The sequence below is a fragment of the Myxocyprinus asiaticus genome, chromosome 39, assembly GCF_019703515.2.
Source record: "Myxocyprinus asiaticus isolate MX2 ecotype Aquarium Trade chromosome 39, UBuf_Myxa_2, whole genome shotgun sequence".
NCBI lineage: Eukaryota > Metazoa > Chordata > Actinopteri > Cypriniformes > Catostomidae > Myxocyprinus > Myxocyprinus asiaticus.
In genome coordinates, this window is record NC_059382.1 from 11,922,298 (window position 1) to 11,946,529 (window position 24,232).

Here is a 24,232-nt window from a genome sequence, read left to right on the forward strand (position 1 = left end):
ATAATAAACTATTACAATAGAACGATAGATAGTTGTTTGCTTATGCATGTACATTATATGTATGTATGTATTGCGTATGTATTGTGTGTGTGTATATATAGACACACACACACACACACACACACACAGGCAGCCAAAAGTTTGCAATAATGTACAGATTTTGCTCTTTTGGAAAGAAATTGGTACTTTTATACACCAAAGTGGCATTCAACTGATCACAATGTATAGTCAGGACATTAATAACGTGAAACATTACTATTACAATTCGATTTTTTATTTTTTCACAACTTCTTAAAAAACTTCAAAGAGTTCTCATCAAAAAATCCTCCACGTGCAGTAATGACAGCTTTGCAGATACTTGGCATTCTAGCTGCCAGTTTGTCCAGATACTCAGGAGACATTTCACCCCACACTTCCTGTAGCACTTCCCATAGATGTGGCTGTCTTGTCAGGCACTTCTCACACATCTTAAAGGCTAGCTGATCCCACAAAAGCTCAATGGGGTTAAGATCCATAACACTCTTTTCCAATTATCTGTTGTCCAATGTCTGTTTCTTTGCCCACTCCAACCTTTTCTTTTTGTTTTTCTTTCCAATTCTTCCCATAAGGCCTGCACCCCTGAGTCTTCTCTTTACTGTTGTACATGAAACTGGTGTTGAGCAGGTAGAATTCAATGAAGCTGTCAGCTGAGGACATGTGAGGCATCTCTTTCTCAAACTAGAGACTCTGATGTACTTATCCTCTTGTTTAGTTGTTCATCTGGCCTTCCACATCTCTTTCTGTCCTTGTTAGAGCCAGTTGTCCTTTGTCTTTGAAGACTGTAGTGTACTTCTTTGTATGAAATCTTCAGTTTTTTGGCAATTTCAAGCATTGTATAGCCTTCATTGCTCAAAACAATGATTGACTGACGTGTTTCTAGAGAAAGCGTTTTCTTTTTTGCCATTTTTGACCCAATATTGACATTAAGACATGCCAGTCTATTGCATACTGTGGCAACTCAAGAACAAACACAATGTTAAGCTTAATTTAACGAACCAAATATCTTTCAGCTGTGTTTGATATAATGGCAAGTGATTTTCTAGTACCAAATTAGCAATTTAGCACGATTACTCAAGGATAAGGTGTTGGAGTGATGGCTGCTGGAAATGGGGCCTGTCTAGATTTGATCAAAAATGACTTTTTTCAAATAGTGATGGTGCTGTTTTTTTACATCAGTAATGTCCTGACTATACTTTGTGATCAGTTGAATGGCACTTTGGTGAATTAAAGTACCAATTTCCTTCTGAAACAACAAAATCTGTACATTATTCCAAACTTTTGGCCGCCAGTGTGTATATATATATATATATATATATATATATATATATATATATATACACACACACACACACATACTACATGCATAATACATACATACATATTGTACATACATAAACAACCAACCAACAAACAAATATAAAGCCTATTTTAAACAGGTTTTCAAAAGTTTCATTAATTAAACTCTTAGTTACTTCTTATTTTACTTTGTACCAAAAATGTAGGCTACATCTTAATTTAAGAATTATCTGATGAAGGTGTAAAAAGTCGTTTAATATATGTTTGATTAAAAAAATAAAATAAAAGTGTCATTGCATTAAAGTGTATGTGTACGTGTCTCTGAGTAGTGTGCTCTGATGAAGTGAGCTGGGAGAATCTCAGCAGCACGTATATCAGATTAAATGGTTTTGGCCCTCAGGGTTACAGGAAGTTGTAGCCGCTGCCATGTTTAGCTGCTTTGTTGTAGATTTCTTGTAGGTTTCCTGCAGATTTTTTTTTTTAAAGTGTTGCAATGGAGCCGAGCTGGAGTTCATTTTTATTTCAGGTAAGCCAGCCGTTTAAAATAATCTCAACCGCGCGAGAAAAATAGAAAATCGATCGGGACATTGAAAGACAACGCGAGCCGCGCAGATTTGAGGTTTGAAAGCGCAATTTTAAGGCATGAAAAAACAATGGTAGCTAAGCTAGCTCACATTAGCAGCTAATGTTGCATCTCTCCCAGACTTCCAGCTGTGAAGTATGAGGGAGACGTACAAGAGATTTCTTTCCCACTTTTCCCTTCTCTTTCATATTTACACTATCTTTTACATGCTTAATCGCTGTTTAGCTTAAGTTAAACACTTTTAGTGGGCTGCAAGAGGCTTAGTCTTGTGGACTCGTTGATTTTGTTGTGACACAATTTGGTTGTTTTGGCCATACGTAGCGTCCATGGCTGCGTAGAAAATAAAAACTACGATGTTTGTGTACTATTTTGAGCGCAGTTTTGAATATTTTAATTTCGTTCTTTATCTGCCTCATTGCTTCACCATTCTTTTTATTATTGTTATTTTATTTTTCTTATTCTTAACGCATCTCATTACTTTTATTGGAGGGAACATGGGGATAATGGCTGTGTTTCAAAACCTAATAAGCTACCTACCTGGACAGCATTGCGGGGCACTAAATTCGAATCGAACGTTCAAACGTGTATGTGATGCAAACAATGCTATATAGATTCGAATGTTCAAAAACGCTTCTGGTTCCTTAAAATTCGGTCTAGGTAGACGGCTCCCAAGGTTTTGAGACGAATTAAATCCGTCTATGAATAGTCGTGGGTTTTTTTTAATTTGAAAACACCTCTTGAGTCGTGACTTATTTTTCTCCCTCCAATAATTTAAAAAAAAAAAAAAAAGAAAAGTGCATCAGCGGGCTTCAGTTGGAATTTGAACTATGCTGAATGGTGAGGCCATGCCCAGGCTTAAGACATCGTTGATCTTATACACATATAGTTATGTCAAACCATGCATTTCATTGACAATTTTGAATAAAGAATAGTGCAAATGCTGCTTCTACACTGATGCAGTGGGCTACAGTATGTTTATGGTGAAATGTGAATACCAAGGGTTATTGCACAGCATGCAACTCTCTTCACCATGAAACTGATATCAGAATCAGAATGAGCTTTATTGCCAAGTATGCTTACACATACAAGGAATTTGTCTTGGTGACAGGAGCTTCCAGTGTACAACAATACAAAAACAAGGTTCCTTCTTTAAAAGTTAGGTGTAATCTAGGCATGTATTTTAGTTCAGTTGTTACTCTTAAGCATTACTGCTCTGCTTTTTTGGAGGGAGGTATAAGAAAGTGCTGATTTAATGAAGCTTTTTCTTGCTTTCGTCTTTTCCCTTGGGAGAGAAAACATTTGAGGTGTTCTAGGCTTGGTTCCAAAAAAGTTAGCCTAAGTGAATTTTCTTTTAAAATGGAAAGAGAGAAGCAGACAGTGTCCAAGAGTTGACTGTTCACAGGAAGGCTTGCATCTTTCTTGGTGTATATGTAACCGGTCCTGCTCGACCCGCGAGTGGCATCAGCTGGCATGGGAGGCGGGCGTGCTAACGAGGAGGATAAAGGCTACAGCCTCTAGCGTCAGTCGCTAGTGCGCCTCTTGAGGCCAGGGGAGTGAGGTTTACACATTCCGCACAGCTATCAATACCAGCTGGCTCTCGTTACACCCACCTCCCTAAACCTCACTCCCTTCTGGGTCACGGCAACATTGTAACCAGTCCAACTCGACCCTCTTTGAGCGGGATTCGAACCGGTGTCAGCCAGTATGGGAGGCGGCCATGCCAATGAGGAGGCCAAAGGCCACAGTCTCTAGCGTCAGTCGCTAGTGCACCTCTTGTAGCCAGGGGAGTGAGGTTTAAACGTACCGCACAGCTATCACGTACATGCTGGCTCCCATTACGTATGCATTGCATACCTAACCTTTGTTTCTATTGAGGTTCAAATAATTGGGCTATATATGTAAATTGTGATCTTGTGAATGGATCAAGAATAAATCTCAGGTGTAGTTGTTGTTTTGCTTAAATCTACACGATATAACTTTGTTATTTTTTTAACAAAAAACAATGTTATTAATGAGAGAGATGGATTTTTTTGCACTTCCAAACCATGTATTTACTTTACCCAAATACACTTTGATAATCCTATAATAATGATATTATATTATAAATATTTTAGAGCTGTAGGTACGGATTTCGCAGGAAATTGCATACATGTGTCATTCGCCCGTGCGTTATGTCATATCCATACACAGAGAAAATAAGATCTGGCTACTGTAGCACGTGTATGGTGTGGGAGTAGCTAAAGCTTAAAATTTGTTGTCACAACGAATGAGAAAAATTTACCATGCATCATTCAAAATGGCAAACATCCAGGGAATCACTTTGTAAAAACAAAGAAACCCCGAACAGAGCAGAGTCTACAAGCAAAAAGGGAAAGTGACAGAGTTCGTAATAAAACCCGAATCAACAATCGGCTTGGCTTTTCAGAGGTGGTGACAACTCCAAGATCTGAAAGGATTTAAAAGCGACCCAGATGGCTTTTTTCTTACTCAACAGGTAAGATATTTATTTATTGATACGGTTTATGTATAGTTGTGTAATCGCACACGCACAAGTCTCTGTAGTGAAATACAATAATTATACTGTAATCGGTGCAGAACTTTTCACTTGCTAGCACACGTGTTTATTTTTCTTTAGAACAGCAATAATTTATATAAATAAATCCTTTAGTTCTAGGCTTGCCAAGGACATGTGAGTCTTGACATGATGTTGACCACTGGTTGGTAACAATGACAGTCTATAAATTAGTTACTACCATGGTCTATTTGGCCAGAATATCCTGCAGTTATAAAAACTTTAGAATGTTTGACCTTATCAGACTAGCAATCATTGTGTCTAATGTTAACGATCGTTGCCTAACTTTTGTAACATAATTTATTTCAAAACATCAATGTTTCCAATAAGTCAAAACAACATCATAAGATATCACACTTACCTGCTCAGATGACATGTTTTCGGATATCCGTCTTTTCCTTTCTTTCTTATTAATTTGTCCATTCGCTCTGATAAGATGTTCTGTATTCATGTGATCACAGATGCATCAACCACATTCATCTGCGCAGAGGAGCAGAGCCAAACCACAACCAAAACAATGTCCTTCCGCAAGACACGTGCAGTTTTATTTTTTAACCGCTAGAGGGCCAAAAGCTATATAGTGTAGTTTTAAGCTTCAGCATCAGCTTTAGTGTTTTGTTTGAGCATAGATTCGTTGTTGGCTGATTCTGTGACACTGTGCAATTTCTTGACCACACTATGCTTATTTGACTTCTGCTGTCCTGCCATCCTGTGACATCTTTTTTGCACTGGTCATAAGTCAGAGTACATAGACAAGCTTAAACATACTGACTGCTCTGGATATTTTTTGTAACAAGCAGGGTTCATCTGACCATTTAGGAGATAAACACCATTACATTTCATTCTTAGAAACTTTTACTGAGTTTTTCCCCCAAATGTCTTATAACCCCATAATATGGTTTTGGCTACAAATACTATACACCTTAAAAAACTTGGATCAGTTTTATAATGCAGAGGTCAGGTTTTTGGTTTATAGGCTCCTAAAAGCTGCTCTAAAAGTGCTTAATTTGTTCTGCTTGATTCCACCCATATGATGAGGCCTCTAACGAGACAACGTCTAGCGCGTCACTCCTCATTGTTCTGCAGGCGTTGGAGGTTATTCATGAGCAAGGCATTGTCCGGCTCCCAACAGGCATCTCTTAATCCGTCTGCAGCAAACAAGAAACTGATTCACCGGGTTTTCTCTTTGGAGGGAAGGAGTTCCATTTGCTCTTGTCATCTTTTTTTGTTAGGTTTCATAAATAGATATGTTGGTTTTGATGCTAAAGATATTCTATTTTGTTATTGTTTTTGGTTTGATTTAATGTTTTTCCCACCATTTTTGGCAGCGAGAATGCCTGTAATAGGCTTATACTGTACAGATTTAACCGTGCATCTGGTATGTCCACCGATCACAAGCAAAGTCTTTTACGTGGGCCCCTGAAAGAGGTTTTTACAGCAAATCAGAGAGTGTATAAAGACACTATATCATATAGTTGATTCCATTTTTCATATTAAGCATGTACACACAATGTGGATTGACCTATATTCTCTGTGACCTGTCATTCAAATGTACAGTTGAAGTCAGAAGTTTACATAAACCTTCGCCAAATACATTTAAACTCAGTTTTTCACAATTCCTGACATTTAATCATAGAAAACATTCCCTGTCTTAGGTCAGTTAGGATCACTACTTTATTTTAAGAATGTGAAATGTCAGAATAATAGTAGAGAGAATGATTTATTTCAGCTTTTATTTCTTTCATCACATTCCCAGTGGGTCAGAAGTTTACATACAATTTGTTAGTATTTGGTAGCATTGCCTTTAGATTGTTTAACTTGGGTCAAACGTTATGGGTAGCCTTCCACAAGCTTCTCACAATAAGTTGCTAAAATTTTGTCCCATTCCTCCAGACAGAACTGGTGTAACTGAGTCAGGTTGTAGGCCTCCTTACTCGTACAAGTATTTTCAGTTCTGCCCACAAATTTTCTATCGGATTGAGGTCAGGGCCTTTTGATGGCCACTCCAGTACCTTGAATTTGTTGTCCTTAAGCCATCTTGCCACAAATCTGAATGTATGCTTGGGGTCATTGTCCATTTAGAAGACCCATTTTCGACCGAGCTTTAACTTCCTGGCTGATGTCTTGAGATGTTGCTTCAATATATCCACATAATTTTCCTTCCTTCATGATGCCATCTATTTTTTGAAGTGCACCAGTCCCTCCTGCAGCAAAGCACCCCCACAACATGATGCTGCCACCCCATGCTTCACGGTTGGGATGGTGTTCTTCAGCTTGCATGCCTCACCCTTTTTCCTCCAAACATAACGATGGTCATTATGGCCAAACAGTTCAATTTTTATGTCATCAGACCAGAGGACATTTCTCCAAAAAGTAAGATCTTTGTCCCCATGTCCAAACTGTAGTCTGGCTTTTTATGGCGGTTTTGGAACAGTGGCTTCTTCCTTGCTGAGCAGCCTTTCAGGTTATATTGACATAGGATTCGTTTTACTGTGGATATAGATACTTGTCTACCCTTATCCTCCAGCATCTTCTCAAGCATCTTCTCATCTTTTGCTGTTCTGGGATTGATTTGCACTTTTTGCACCAAACTATGTTCATCTCTAGGAGATATAATGTGTCTCCTTCCTGAGCGGTATGATGGCTGCGTGGTTCCATGGTGTCAATACTTGTGTACTGTTGTTTGTACAGATGAACGTGGTACCTTCAGGGATTTGGAAATTTCTTCCAAGGATGAATCGGACTAGTGGAGGTCCACAATGTTTTTTTAGAGGTCTTTGCTGATTTCTTTTGATTTTCTCATGATGTCAAGAAAAGAGGCACTGAGTTTGAAGGTAGGCCTTAAATACATCCACAGGTACACCTCCAGTTCAGTACACCACCTATCAGAAGCTAATTGGCTAAAGACTTGACATCATTTTCTGGAATTTTCCAAGCTACTTAAAGGCACAGTTAACTTGGTGTATGTAAACTTCTAACCCACTGGAATTGTCATATAGTCAATTAAAAGTGAAACAATCTGTCTGTAACAATTGTTGGAAAAATTACTCATCTCATGCACAAAGTAGATGTCCTAATATTAGATGTTTGCTAATATTAAATCTGTGGAGTGGTTAAAAAAATTAGTTTTAATGACTTCAACCTAAGTGTATGTAAACTTCTGACTTCAACTGTTGGTTGACAGTAGCATCACATTTAAATGAATGCAAAAAGTTTGCTTGAGGTTTCATTTTGGTATTAGTCACGCTTGTGAGATGTGAATCTGCTTTTTGTACTGCCTACAGTGCTCTTGCTTTTCTAGGTATTTTCTATTAGTTTCTGTGCCCCTCTCTGCCTCCATGTTATTTATGTTGGAGTGATCTCAGCCTTCAATGTGGATTTGTATCAAAATCATCAAATCAGCATGAAGACTCAGCAGGCCGTCTTACTGCTGTCACGGTTTTAGTACTTTTATGATTGCTTGGCAATCTTACATTCATCCAAATTAAAATATACACACACTTGCAGCGTACTTTTGTAAATGGTACAACTAATACCAACTGTAACCCCAGCAGATAATGTGAGGCTTAAAAAGACCTCAAGGCAACTGTATTCTGTCTAATTACACATTTGTAGAGAGAGGTCACCTAATCAAGCCCACAAAGACCCACTACAAGGCCTTAAAGACCATTAAAAGAAAACACAAGCATTATGACAGCATTATTTTGGGAACAGAAGGGAATTTATTAGGCTAATTTATTTAGATTATTTAAATTTTCATTATTATGAGATCAAATGACTATTCGACAATGAAAATTTGTCAACAATTTTTTGTCAACGTTGTCGATAACGTCGACTAATCGTTTCAGCCCTATTTCCAATATAAATATCTAAAACTCCTTTAAAACAACGTACATTTTCTTTAGCAGCTATACTGCAGAAGAAAGAATTGTTATCAGAGAATGTTGAATATAATATTAAAAATACAAATATTTTAAAATATCTAAAAATCCTTTAAAAAAAGATGCATTCACCTGAGAAGCAGCATATAAGATACACTATATGGCCAAAAGTTTGTGGACACCCCCTTCTAATTGACGAATCTTAATGTTTCTTTATGTAATGGCTTGGGCTTTGTGTGCTTCCAAATTGTGGCAACTGTTTGGGGATAGCCCTTTTCTGTTCCAGCATGACAATGCCCCTGTGATCAAAGTGAGGTCCATAAAGAAATGGTTTACTGTGTCTGGCGTGGAAGAAATTGACTTGCCTGCACAAAGCCCAGACCTGAACCCCACTGATCACTTTTGGGGTGAACTGGAACAGCAACTGTAAGTCAGGCCCATCGACAAACATCAGTTCCTGACCTCATTGATAGCCTTGTGTCTGAATTAGAGCAAATCCCTGCAGCCATGTTACTACATACAGTATAGTGGAAAGCCTTCCCAAAAGAGTGGAAGCTGTTATTACAGCAAAGGGGGAAATTGATGCCTAAGGTTTTGAAATCAAGTGTTCATCAAGCACATATGGTGTCCACAAACTTTTGGCCATATAGTGTATTTAGACTTACTTTTAGAGAATTGATCTTGAATATAAACATATTTTGTCTTTACTGCACTCACAGAAGTATAACTAAGTGAAATACTTGTATACAAAATACACTTATGTAAGATACATTCTCTTAAAGCAAGTCTAAATATCTTATGTTGATTCTCAAGTAAATTTATCTTGTTTTAAGGATTTTTAGACAATTTTAAATGGAAAACGAGACAAACACTTGATAACAATAGGATTTTTGCAGTGAATTTCTATACTGAATTAAACGTAAGTATTTTTTCCCCTTTTATTCAGTGAATGTCATTTACAGGTATTTTAAAAAGATGATTTTGTCCTCTATTGTTAGTAAGCACGTTTAATATAACCTTTTAAGTTGGGGCAGAAGCTGAATAATCAGTTAAGAGCTAATGAATAATCGTTCTAATAATCGTTAGATTAATTGATTATCAAAATAAATGTTAGTTGCAGTCCTAGCTTCAACAAGGCTTTGTTGCACACTGGTCTATTATTGTGGTAACATGATGGCACATAACAACAAAGCACATGCAAGGTGGCGATTCTCTGCGCCATCATGGCCTGCAAAACTAATTGGTGGGGGTGGGTAAAAATACAGATTTTACAGATGCTCATTTACAGACGCTCTGAATGCTTGTTTTGTTTAAGAGACAGTTCCGGTTTTAGTACGTGTTCAACAAATCAATGTAAATACTTGAAAATAGTAAAAATTATGCATTTAAACAATAAACATGTAACAAAAAATAATGCATGAAATATAATGTTATTTATTGATTAAATACATGGATTTGTTTATATTTAATAAACCAAAACGTGACATTATGAAACTAATGAAATATAATAAATCAAATTTATATTTTCATAATGTACCTAGTTAGAAGGTCCCCTGAATAATTAGCAGCATTAGCTTGAAAATAATTTTTCATATGCAAGCAAAAGGGACATATGAATCAATATCAAATCGAATCTAGAGTGTGTGAATTGGAGTCGAATTGGGAAATCTGTATCAACACCCAGCCCTTTTAATCGGTCAAACTAGAAAATTTATCGGCTGATGCAGATAATTAAAAAATGCCAAATATCAGCCAATTTATTGGCCTCTGCAATATATCAGTCAACCACTACTTTACATGTGTCCCCCCATATTGTATGGGGGAAAAAACCAGTGTGATCATTATTTTTTTTAAAATTATTTTATTGTGTTTGTTGGAAAAAGAAAGTTTTGCAGGTTTAGAACAAGAATACGGGTGAGTAAATTATGGCTATTTTAATTTTTCTGTGAACAAACCCCTAACTTGCTCCTTTTAACATTATAGTCTCACCGTGTGTGTGTTGCAGTATTATTGTAGTGTATAACATGTATGTTTAGCAGATCATCCTGATCCTGGGCAGCTTTGGCTCTGTAAGACTAATCATATGAAAAATGGCTTTTATTACAGGCACAGATCTTTTCAGAGCAGATTTATGTTCACAAGGCTGCAGGAAGCTGTCAGTATATTTTGCAAAAGTATTAATGTCTCTAATATGACATGATGCACTTCTGCACAGTTGTCAATTGCTCTTAGTGATGTGATCTAGCCTGTTCTAGTAACACAGGGATTAGCTTTGTTAAAGGGGTAGTTCTTGCATTTCTCGTATGGAATGCTAAAGGAGATGTTAGGCAGAAAGTAAGCCTCAGTGACCATAACATTTTCATTTGAAAAAAAAAAGGTGTAATGAATGTAAATGGTGACTGATCTAGCATTCTACCTTACATCTCCTTTTGTGTTCCACAGGAGAAAGTCATGTGAGTTTGGAACAGAAACAGTGGAGTTGCAACAGTAGAGTAAATTATGACAAATGTATTTTGGGTGAACTATCTCTAAGAATAACTGTATTGTATTTCTATTTTTGTTATTTTCATAATGTGTATTATTTTTTTATTTTCATAGAGTGTCAGTTGCTTTTAAATGACAGTGGATGTTCTCTTGGATCTGAACAAATTTCAATTCCTTCTCACTCTCTCTCTCTCTCTCTCTCTCTCTCTCTCTCTCTCTCTCTCTCTCTCTCCAGTATCTCATTAGTCATCCTGCACTTTGCTGAACAGCTGACTTATCCCCCTTCTAGGTCCCAGTCAGGGCTTCTCTTGTTTTCCAAGTTGCACAGATGCCCTGGAAATGAGTCAGTTTCTATTTTTGCTAAACATCTAACACCGTCTCTCAACTGAGGTCGTGTCTACCTTCATACTGTCCAGTAGCAACACTGGCTCATAATATCACAGCCAGTCATTTCTCACAGCTTGGGCATACAGTTCATGTGTAAAAAAAAAAAGGTCATAATCATTATGCACAATAACCCTGCCAATGAAATACATACATACATACGGTATTCCGAGTGATGTTTCTCTGGGATGTCGTATTAGGCTAGTGCCATGATTAATATACAGTTTTGCTAAGGCCACAAATATATTTAATGCAAGTATGCAAATATTAAACATGAATGCTTGCTTGACCAACACATTACAAATGTGCAGTCCAGATGTACATGCTTCTCGTGCATTCTTGTTTTACTGTGGTGGTGACAAACGTCAGTAATGAAGGGGCCAATAGTGTTTGCCTTCAAATGTCTTTGGCATATAATAGCCATAAAAATGTTGGCAGTGGAATAAACTTTGGATAAACTTGCTCAGCATGGTTCTCTTCAAACTTGTTCCACCACAACAATAGTTGACCTGGAAGAGAAATTGAAAATAGGGATGCACTGATAGAAAATATGTGTTCCAATACTGATATCCGACTATTTAAAATAGTCTCTTGTAGTGTTGTCATGGTACCAAAATTTCAGTAGTCATTACCGATACCAATGAAATTTCACAGTTCTCCATACCAATTTCAATACCACAGCAAAAATATGCTAATATTATAATGTGCAATTGAACACACCAGTTTAGTTATTTTTAATTATTTAATAATTATAGTTTAATCATTATTATTATTTTCCAGAACTTTTTTTAGTTTAATTTCATCATCAAAATGGTGTCTAATCAGTACATTCTTAACTTTTAACAAGTGAAAATAGAACTTTTCAACATGTTTTTTTTTGCCAAACTTTTATTCAACAGCTGTCTTGCTTGTGATATTTTGATTAATAATAATAATAATTATTATTACAGTGAATATTACATTTTACTACACCGTTGTAATATATTTTTATTCAATTTCTGGCACTGAGATTTTATTTTGAATCGTGCTTTTTATTATGATGTGTTTTTGTTTTTGTTTTTTTGTTTTTTGCCGGATGTTTCACTTTTCCGGATAAACAGTTCTGATATGGCCCAGTGTGATCATTGAAGACTTAAGTTATGTCTGAAATTTAATCTCTTTACACTGTTCTTTGAGTCTGACAAATGATATGTAGGACACAGTTTTGAAGTGTTTGTATTTTAGACTACTTGTTTGTGTATGTGGTAAATTTGAAATGTTATATTTTAAATTTTGTTACTGTGAAGCACTTTGGTCAACTCCGTTGTTTTTAATGCAATATAAATAAAGCTGAGCTGAGATTAAAACACAAATGCTGTGATTTCATTATATAAATATATATTTTACATGTGCTGCGTGGTTCACAATGGATAAGTGCTCTGATCTGTCATCTGATACAACGTGAATGATTCTCAAGGTCTGTGGAGATTCTAGTGGATGAGCAGTCGGGTTTATTTAAAGTATGCAGCTCTTCCACAGTAAGATTGCAGCCTTTAGCAATTTAATAAATCACACTAAGACATGTCACGATTTTTATTTGATTAACTGTCCATTTCAGTGTAAAAGGAGTAACGGGCCACGTGTTCAAAATAAGCCTGTGTGCATTTTAAAGCAGTTGATGTCAGTCTTGCATGCTTGTACCGGATGTAGTCGGTGCTCGGTACTACTGGTACTGTAGAAACATAGGTATCATTACATCTTTTTTTATTTTAGTATCGATTTGGTACGGAAGTACTGGTACTTTTGACAACACTAGTCGCTTGTTAGGCTCATAATAAATTGGTAAGTTTTCTTAAAGTCGGCATGAAACAAATTGTGTCCGTATTGTGACGTGTTTATGAGTAAAACAGCTTATCGAACAAGAAAACATTTAGGGTGAGGACTTGATTTTATCCATCAGTTGTTGATTGGATTGTGAAAAGTGGGGGAAACACACTTTCAACCATGCTGCTTTTGAAGCAATCTCAATACCAGCCTGCTTTTCCACTGACTTGAGAACTGAATGATGACCTAACTGACCACGTAATAACATAACCAGCCCACAAGCGCACACTGCACATATCAGTCTTTGCTTACTAATAAGAAACAAGCGAGTAAAAGATCACAGCATTTCAACATTTTGAATCGCTATACACCAAATACAAAGGGTAAAAGAACACTTGTGCCGTACTTACTAAAATACCTGGATTAAAAAATAAGAGTAAACTCCAGACACATCTGTCTTGAACGCAACCGCAAATTCGCTGTTATTCCTCCTCCGAAATGTAAATTCAAGCCAAGAGGGCCAGTAACCAGGGTAGTTTGGGGTAGGGAATACGGTTTTGGGAGGGAAACAGATGAAAATGCACCTCTTCATCTCAACATTAGCGGTTAACACCAGATGTGTGTACATACCTCTTAAAGGAGCGGGGTTAAAACGGACTAAAAACAGCTTAACTTCAGCATTGCCTTGCATACATCAGCAAAGAAGAGGCAGTCATATCAGCATAAGAGAAGTTGACATTTGGATTCAAAGATTATGACGTCTACATTTTTCTATAAAATAGCAAAAATGCATGGATGAGTCGTTCACAATAAGACCAGTAACATGCATTAGCCTAATAATATAAATGGGGTAAATTTGTATTACATGTCAACTTTTTTAATGTTCTTAATTAACATTAACAGAATTCTGAACATTTAAAGCTTGTCCCTTTTAAGCTGAAGCAGCTTCCGCATTAGCTTAAATGAACTCATCATATTTCTTCCTGTGTGACGCTTTAAAGTGAGTTATAAAATTAGGCTAGTTGTGTTAAAATTTTTAATGGTAGTTCCATCTCCTGAAATTCTAGCAGTGCAAAGCTTACAAATTGCAACTCTGCTGTCAATGTCACCCCCATTCAAAGTAATTTCACACAAGAGACTTTTTTCACGCACATCACAAGTTGTTGTCTAATTGTCCATATTTTCTGTGCCCTTTTGACAGAAAATAATAGGCCCTGACACTATCCAGCGCTGATAGTTGATTTTATCACTATGATAGTTGATACTGATGTTTGACTGATACATCTTTGCATCTCTTTAAAAGAAAAAAGCTAGTTTACGCTAATGCCTGCTAAAGTGCCCTTTGCAGCAACACTGAGCATGCACTGCTTGCTTGTTTTTTGCGTGGGATGTTTCGGGCCTAAAAGCTTCTATTAAATGTTGAGACTTTAAACCACTCTACTGCACTCTAAACCAAGTCCATAAACATGTTAAGAAGTCCTCTTTCTCTTTCCTAGCAGGCCAATGAAGCCCTCCACCACCAGCATCAGAACAGCCTGCTGCCGCTGCTCAACTCTGGGAATGAGCCGCAGGATCAAAAGCCTGTTCTTCCCATCCATCTTGACCAGAAGCCCCCAGTCAGTACTGCTGACCTCCTCAAGGATAACATGGCAAGTGGGGCAGGCGGAGGTGGAGGAGGAGGGGGTGGTGGTGGTGGTCAGGTGGTTGTAAAGAAGGAGCCCAAGTCAAAAACGCCCTTCATATGCGGCTACTGTAACAAGGCCTTTCGTGACAGCTACCACCTGAGGCGGCACGAGTCCTGTCACACAGGCATTAAGATGGTGTCACGGCCCAAGAAGACGACCACAGCTCCCACCATGGTGCCTCTCATTTCCACTGTGCCACGGGACAACAACGGCAATCACTCCTACATCTCCACAATGGCGGGCATCCTCACCACGGCGACCACTTCCGCATCCACGGCCACAGGTGTGATGTCGGCCCTGCCTCAGCAACAGCCAGCCGTACCCAAGAAGCCCCCAAAACCGGTAAAGAAGAACCATGGCTGCGAGATGTGCGGTAAAGCCTTCCGCGATGTCTACCACCTTAATCGTCACAAGCTCTCACACTCAGACGAGAAGCCTTTTGAGTGCCCCATCTGTCACCAGCGCTTCAAGAGGAAGGACCGTATGACCTACCATGTTCGCTCGCACGATGGTGGCGTACACAAGCCGTATATCTGCTCTGTTTGTGGGAAGGGCTTCTCTCGGTAGGTGGAGCAATTCATGGCTAAGTTTGTTAGCTTTTCTAGTTTAACCAAGTTATGTTATCTGCGCTAACTTTGAACAGAAATGTAAAATTCAGAACAGAGATTTTAGAAATGCAAAAATGGGAGAAATACAATATTCTAGTTGTCTTTAAGGTAGGGTACTTCTGGACTAAAGCAAAGTGGTCTCTGGCTGGCCAGTTCACAAGGGATATGAGAAGCAAAAATCTGGTCATTGGCACTTAGGGATGTTTTTTTTTTTTTTTTTTTGCCTTATTACAATCCAGCCAAAGCTTGCTTGGAGAGAGATAAGTGAAGTCCTTTCAGGATTGTTTACTTAAATTACCAAATGATTACATTCTCTCTTGGAGGAACAAGATCAGACTCTTCAGTTTTCAAGAGATCTGAAGGCATCTGAATATGAAAGTATGTGATTTTCTGATTGTGAAAGCAAAAGGAAAAAAATTACAGGAAAACTAGGATCACTCATGAATGTTTTTTCAGAAACTTATAACGAAAGGCATGTGTCCTATATACAGTAACATAATTTTTGTCGTATGTGACTTTTCCATTCCAACAGGCCAGATCATCTTAGCTGTCATGTCAAGCACGTACACTCCACAGAACGACCCTTTAAATGCCAAGTAACGGTAAGACAATACATGCCCCTCTCCTTCCTGCACACCAAGCATTTTTTAGACCCTGCTTACACCTGGTATTAAGATGCGTCTCGGGTGATCCGATCACATTTGGTCAGGCGAGACACATCACTGTTTACACCTGGTCGCTTAAAAGCATCTCCTGTGACCACTTGTGTTCGGATTTGGAGGGGAGGGTCTCTGATTTCATGACGACATGCATCAGTCACTCTGTTAGTGTGTTTCTGTATGATATTAAAGCGCAACAAATTCAGAAAAGACAAAGAAAGGGAAAAAAAAAAACGGCGTGCTGTTTCTCCCAGATGCATCTGAAATTTAATCAAAGCACAAGTGCAACATTTTGAGCAGAATTATCCGTTATTTTAGTGGATTGGCTGTATTATTATTATTTATTTATTTGTATGGTCTTTTGGCTTTTTACTGGGATAGGGAAAGTAGAGAGGTGACAGGAAATGAGAGGGAGAAGAGTGGGAATAAGATCGGGAAAGGACCTCACAAGCCAGGACTTGAACTTGGGTCACCCGCGATGCATCAGCACCACATGTCATGAGCACAGCCCGCTAGGCAATGGCTCAGACTGGATTGACTGTATTAAAGGAGCTTCAGATGTTTGTGCTTCCCATAAGTATCCCTGTATTCTGATATCAGACACACTGAAGAAGATCTGTGAAGTTCTTGTGCTTGTGTATGTATCTGTATTTTTTTAATTTTCCGATTGGATGGTTATTTCCTTTTTAAAGCCTCATTTAACCGGCAAAGTTTAAACTCTTGTTTTAGCGCTGCAGTTGATTGACAGGTGAGGAGTGGTGCTTATGCTGTCCAGGATGCATTCAGGACGGATTAGCGTTTAGACCTCAAATGCAATGTAGTCACATGCATTTTTGACCACATTTTTATGTGTATTTTGTGATCCGATCACAAAATGTTTTAGTCCCTTTTTAGACCTGTCTTTAGCGCTGAACACGTGAACGCTAAACTGCTGCACAGCGTGACAAAATCACAAACATTTAGAAGATTTTTAATCTTTAATGTCCAGTTATGAGGAGTGGAATTTTGGACCAATGACATTTCACATTGGGTGGGGATACCCAGTGCAACGCCACTGAAATAACACATGAACGCATCTTAATACCAGGTGTAAACAGGGTCTTAGTTACTACATTTAAGTTTCACTGTTGCTCTTTTAAGTGGTTGCTCAATCATGTATTCAGTTCATTCACACAATTATAATATGTCTCCTGCATGGCAGGCCTGCACATCTGCCTTTGCCACCAAAGACCGTCTGCGCTCACACATGATACGGCACGAGGGCAAGGTTACCTGCAACATCTGCGGGAAGATGCTGAGTGCCGCCTACATCACCAGCCACCTTAAGACCCATGGGCAGGCCAACTTCACCTCCCCCTGTAACAAAGGTACACCAGTCCATACCCTCTCCTACTCCATCATTTCTTGATCTACACTTGCTGTTAGTCCACCAATTCTCAGATGTCCTCTGGGATGTCTCTTGATGAGGCCTACTGAGCATCTCAAGCTTAGAGAATGTTAACTCTACTGTAAAGAACTGCTTTGCATTGAATTCAGCAATGAATTTGAAGGAGAGGAGAATGTGTGAGAATGAGTGCTTGCACAGAACCTTTGGTGGCAAAACAAAGCATCAAAACACAGCTACAAACTTTAAATTAAACTTAAATTAAATTTAAATTCACCAGGAAAATAGGTCACACATTGTCTACAAATGTTAAACAAAACCCATCAGCCTCCAGCACAGAACCTCTGACTGAGCAACAATTATTTACATTGAATTGTCGAACATGCGCTAAAGTCTCTTTAAAGGTACACTCAGTATTTTTTTGAATATGTGATCTTGGACTTACAATGACACTTAGGGGCCTGAATGCAGCATCATTCAAACACAGTAGTTTACCACTACAGATGTCAATGTAGAAATTCACTATTTACAGTTAGCTATGGTTAATTTAACCCATGAGTTAATGTATCCAATAAAAAAAGCGATTAAGGAGATTAAGCAAGTAGTATTCCTCTGGTCATGTGATCCTAACATGACAGCTCCCTAGAGGGGACCCTTTCCATGAAGAATAAAACAGCTTTTATAAGGTAACTGATATGACTAGAGTCTTCATCTCTTGTGAGTGGTCTTATGCATTTGATTTTATGCATATGTTTTACAATTACTATTAATTTCTTTAGTAGTAAAACTTTTTTAATTAGCAAAAATAAATAAATACTGCATGCACCTATTAGAAATCAGGCAGTTTATCCAACATAAGAGAAGCTTTTTGGTCAAGCACACATTAACAAGACCTTCTTTACCTCAAATGTGCAGTGTTATTAGAATTAAATGTTTATTTTTGGTTGTTTTTGACTAAAACAACAAAGGATATTAAAGGGACATTATTCAATGACAAATGGACTGCGTATATCTCATCTTTGGACACACATGTCTTGTTTGGAACAAGTCAAACCAAACTTTTACTCTCAAAAAACAGTGAAAGGATCTCCGTGCTAAATGTCTCAATCACTGGTGAGTGAAATTCGGCATTTTTTGTCACATAGCGTGAAATTTGTGAGCGATTTACTTGCATTGTAAAGGGGGGGTTCCCTCTTGGAGTTAAAGATCGATTTTAGGTTTGAAGATACTATATCGAGATAATTTAAATGTAGACTGCGATGCATCAGAAAATCAATAGTTTTACCCAGCCAGATCTAGCCGACTGCAATATGTAAACTGTCCTAACGATACTTGTGTGCATGAATGATAACGGAATACCTTATGTTTATGGGTGAACTATTGTGACAACTAAAGTGAAATACTGAACTTAAGAAAATCTATTCCTTCCCACTTTATTTACCCAGACTCTAACAGTGTGTGCAACTCTGGCTCAGCCACGGCAGTCACTGCTTCTACTGCATCCAACACTACGGCCATGAATCGCGGCAGCGCCAGCAACCCCGTCACCATCGCCGCCCAGATGAACATCACCACCAACACAGTCAATATCACCTCCCCTGTCAGCCTGCAGCACCCGGTCACCATCACTGCTCCAGTCAACATCGCCTCCGTCAACATCCCGGCCACGGCACCGATGAACATCGCCCACCCCGTCGCCATCACCTCGCCCATGTCAATGAACATCACCGGTCCCCTCAACATCGCCATGCGACCAATGGATAGCATGTCTTTCCTCTCGCAGGTCCTGCCGTCCTCTCCGCCCTGGTAGAACTGAGCCTGGTCTCTGCACCCTAAAAAAAAGACCACTTCTACTTGTAAACCTCATGTCTCCTGTTTTAGTCTTCCTCTCCAGCTATGAGGAAAAAAGAGCCTGAAGGAATGGCGAGTATAGTGAATGTCTCAATGTAGACAGTCCGCAGCATCAAGGAATACGGATATCACTTGGAAGTTAGCTGGCACTTTGCGTCTCCTTTGGTCGATTAAAGGATAAGCAGATCCAGATTGTCTAGAGTGTAGTGAGGACAAAAATAGTCATTGCATGGACTGGAAGACTGACATGCTGTATGTTTGGTGATGTTTCACTTTTCTAGTGCCAGAAAATCCTTGCCAGTCTGCTATTTGAAGCGGAGCAGATTGCCCCCTTTAGATAGCATACATTTGTTAGTGTTAACGGTTCAAGGACTTTGGCAAATATTAACTGTGAGGAATTTATTTTTGTTACATTAGCTTGCTTATCAGTATTTAATAGTTTTATGCATTTTAATGAGTCATGTACAACAAAAGGGACAGTGGCTTCCATTAATGGAAGATTCGTTTTTTTCTTTTGTTTGTTTGTTTTGAGACAATATTCTGAAATGAGGAAAACTAAAGTTTAGTTTTAAAGTTTTTAAAAGGCCTCTTTTCATTGTAAGCCTTTTAAACTGTAGCTGTGTTATTATTTGTATTATTATAATCATTACTCTTTATTGGTAATCTTTGGAGTTGGTCATTCCTGATTGTAAGATAATTAAGTTTCAATAGCTGGGATATTCTTCTGCTTAGAGAGGTTGGACATTACAGTAACAATCTGATAAAGTCTTGCACTGAACACATATCTTTATGGTGATATTCTTTAGGCAGTATTATTTCAGATAAAATATTTTGAATGTTGGTTGTTAAACCTATTCAAATAGATGCCTGGTCACCTAGTGGCCGACTTCAACACACTGAAAGGTCCATTTTATCATGAATATTATCCTAAGAGTATTTAGTTTTGTAACCTTGACTTCTCTGCTCTTCCTCTCTGAAGGATGAGGGCTGTTTTCCTAAGGACCTTTTGCTCAGGAACTTTGCTGAGGGTGTCCCACTTACTCTTGTAGTGCATAGACTCATGCCTAACACTCTTCCAAACCTAATTTTGTACGCTATTAACACACTAAGTATTTTTCCCTTTATTGGCAAACACTGAGACACACTTAAGAGGACAGGGTGCCAAGAACTTCATAGCTGTTGACATGGTCATCCATCACAGGACTGAAAAGTTAACACAACCTCTGTTGCTTGTTCGTTTACCCCAGTCATAGTATAAACCAAAACTGCCTTCAAATTTTCAGGTTTCTCATCGTTGACAGCAGCCCTGCTCCAAATGTTTGACAATTAGAAATTCAAAAAGAGTCAAAATACTTGGACATTGATGTTCATTTTAGTTTTAGACACATCAAACTTATACACCATGTCCTAACCAGCAGCGACCACATCAAGTAACAAGGGACAGGACAATAAGTCGATCACTTGGCTTTTATTTCAGTGGTCTTGCACTGGGTATCCCTGCCCAATGTGAAATGTCATTGGTCCAAAATTCCACTCCTTATAACTGGACATTAAAGATTAAATATCTTCTAAATGGTTGTGATTTACACAACAGCAGTTTAGCGTTCAGTGTGGGCATGCAAATTCCTTGTGAAACTTGACGTATCACGCCTGGCTAGGACAAGTTGATAGGCCATAGCAAATATCCCTAAAGTAGGGATACACTGATCCGATACCTGGATCGGAATCAGCTCTGATACTGACATTTTTACCTGGATTGGGTATTAGTCCGACGAGCCCGATCTAAATCCGATACCACATGTTAGTTATGGTCATTACTGTCAAGCTCAAAGAATGACATAAAAGAACCTTTAAAGTAGTCCAAATAACTCATGCATTTTATTCAAAGACTCTTGAAGACATACAATAGCTTTGTGCATTGCAAAATGCTGTGTTTAATAAATATGCATGTATGCGCAGCATGCTTCCCTGAACGAGTGCCGCTCTGTTGACACAAACGCACATAAGCACGAGCGACGCGCAATATGTGGGCACTCCACACAAACTTCATCTCAGATGTAGATGCTCAATAGTTTGGTTTGGTTATAACATGCATTGAGAATGGCACCTGATGTGTATTTCACTAGATGTTGAATGAGAAACAAATTAAACTTCTGTGAACTAGTCTAAAAATACTCTTCTGGAGTCTTCCTGGAGCAATCCGTCTAAATAAAAGACCTAAGAAATTACAATGGAAATGTATCACTATTGTATAATGATATTTTATTATTATTATTTTACAAATTACAATAATAGCAAATAACATTTGTAATTTAACAAATAAAAATAAAAAAATAGTTGACTGGGTTCCAAAATATTACTATGTGATTGAAAAGTGGACTAATATCCAATTACAAGTAAATTGATAAAAAAGAAAAAGAGCGATCTGAAACCATTTACAAGTCCAAATAGAAGTTGAAACAGAAGATGTGTAAAAGATAAATGGCTTCTTTTCTACTGAAGACTTTAATTGGAATAGCTGTTAATTTTGATACTGCATCCAGCAGACTGGTTAACAAAAACAAGTTTTTCTTAATAGGCTGCACATGTTGTTATATATATATATATATATATATATATATATATATATATATTTTTAAAAAAATTTATTAATTTTTTTCCTATGATTAATATGTGGTTAGAGGTTTTTGTTTCTTTACACATAAAAAGTGTCCTCACAATCAGTTCTACACAGTGAGTTATAGATATTCTAAACTCATTAAGAAAAAAACAACAACATTGGGATCGATGTCGGCCGATACTGAGAGTTCAGGTATCAGAATCGGATCAGGAGAGAAAGAATGTTATCAGTGCATCCCTACCCCAAAGTAGCTTTTCTCTTGGCTTTCCCCTCCCTTTTGGATATCAAAGCAATATGCCTTTCTTTGTCCATCCTGTTCACCCAGCCAGACCTTCGTGTTATTAAATGGTGAAACTGATGCAAGGTATGTTGTCATGTCTTGCCCTCTCATCTGATGTTGTATGAGCTTATGTGATATGATTGATTTTCAAACCAAGAGTAAAACCAGCTGAATGTGATCATACTTTAAATAATGATGTCATAGCTACCACTGTCTGGGCATAAATAGCCAAAAAAAAAAAAAAAGAGTTCAGTTTGTATTAACTGACACCCCCCCAGTGTTTCTCAACCTACTATGACAGTGTTGTCCATTTGAACCTGGTAGTGAAAAGTTTGTTGTCTTAAACTAGCATTACATAGACTTACATGTAGGGTTGTAAACTCTGAAATAACTCAATGTCCTGAACAATATTTCCTCCTTTTTTTTTTTTTTTTTTTTTTTTTTTTAAATAAATGTTGCCTTGTTTAGCTTAGGGGGCCGTTCAGACGTAATGCATTATTGCACTTAAAAAGCTAGAAGCTGTGCAGCAATGGAACAGAATGCACGTTTGGAACGGAATGCACGTTTCTTGCGCATATTTTAAAAGCATCAAACGTGGCACAACTGCGTGAGATGTGGCGCAACTGTCAAAGACGTGCATTCGCAAAATCGTGTTCAGTGTGAACGGCCCCTTAGGCAGCTTATTTTGGCTGTGTTTCAAGAACTGGAATTCGAGGAATGTGATCGAATTGATTGAACAACACAACTAAAGACACAAACACTACAAAAAATGAAAATATGTTTTTTAATTGTGCTTGTGATAAATGTCTGTCCTTCCACAATGGCGTCACTTCCGTGCCTGAACTGCATGTCTGAGAATGCCACAGTGAAACACATGAGTCTTCTCTGCCAGGCTAGCAGCGCTCGGCAATGGAAACTGCCTGGGCGGCCAACTGCAGTTTAACTGTTTACCAAATGTGTGTGGAGATTTAGAATCTATTTTGCATATGAAATATCAAGTTGTCATGTTTGATGAACTATGAATTTGTTTTGTTTTTTTAATCCTATATAGTATTGTTGACATGAATTTATCCTTATGCATCAGTATCTTATAAAGAACACCTTTGTTTAAATGGGGGGGAAAGGACAAAAAAGACTGTGTTCAGTTTTGGATTGGAGATTTAAAAAGTTTGTCCAGTCCTTTCTTTTGTGTCCTGATGAATTGGCAAACCTATGTGAAGGCCAATGAATGTCTATCTTTGTACAAAACCATTTAGCTCAGAGAATGTGGTAGTTATGATAGAGACATGCAAGGAAAACAAGTAAAATAATCTTTTATAAGACTTTTTGTATTAGAACATTATCATTGGTAATTTTGTATATATGAAGAGGTTTTTTTTTTTTTTTTTTTGGTTAGTAAAATATTCTTACTTTTTTAATGTATGTCAAAAATAATTATGTAAACACATTGCGCAATGTTTTATGTGCCTTTTTATTTGGGTTGTCTTAATAAAAGTAAACTGTTAAGTTTGGATTTGGCTCATTTTGATATCCTGTGATATCTTGTGATTTGATGTAGCTTCTCTGGCAAAATTCCTTGTAAATTGTAAATTGACGTAATAGTGCAATCTTAGTGTAAACATAGTAATGTGCCCAGAAATATCCATTGCCTGTGAAGTATGACCCAACCTAGACCCTGAATAAAATGTTTAGTTTCAGTGGTAATGATTAAGGTAACAGACATTCTCTGTCTCATTCACTGTTTGGATCCAAATTAAGTGCCTTGCTGAAAATATTTAATTAGAATAAGTTTTTATATTTCGTTACATACATTGATGAAAATTAATAGCAGTTGAGAAGTGAAAGCAACGTCAAAAGTATTTGAATGCATCCATCCATCAAAATTAAACTCATACTCGTACATAATGACAAAAATTAGGCTGTCATATTTTGTTTGCTAATCTTGTTGTGAGCAATCATGATTGTGGTGTTTAAACTAGGTTAGCAAGAGGTTCTAGTTTATCTTAAATTGTGAAACCTGATAGATTTACCCTTATAAAGGATTTTTTCCCCAGTTACTCTTATATGCAATATTGCACTCAGATGTTGTGGATTTTGCAGATA

The 24,232-nt window shown here is 37.7% G+C and overlaps 1 protein-coding gene across 3 annotated transcripts; it reads left to right on the forward strand.

Moving 5' to 3' along the window:
- The first annotated feature begins 1,728 nt into the window (after window positions 1–1,728).
- Window positions 1,729–22,572, forward strand: LOC127429708 (vascular endothelial zinc finger 1-like). 3 transcript variants are annotated; one of them, XM_051678811.1, is made up of 5 exons: window positions 1,729–1,861; window positions 14,539–15,290; window positions 15,868–15,937; window positions 17,196–17,361; window positions 18,824–22,572. In XM_051678811.1, exons 1-5 carry the CDS (start codon window positions 1,829–1,831, stop codon window positions 19,186–19,188), a joined length of 1,386 nt encoding a protein of 461 aa, XP_051534771.1. In that variant the 5' UTR covers window positions 1,729–1,828; the 3' UTR covers window positions 19,189–22,572. The 3 variants fall into 3 exon arrangements, with proteins under 3 accessions (XP_051534771.1, XP_051534773.1, XP_051534774.1); XM_051678813.1 differs by lacking the exon at window positions 1,729–1,861 and adding an exon at window positions 1,879–4,412; XM_051678814.1 differs by lacking the exon at window positions 1,729–1,861 and adding an exon at window positions 4,444–11,198.
- Window positions 22,573–24,232: the final 1,660 nt, after the last annotated feature.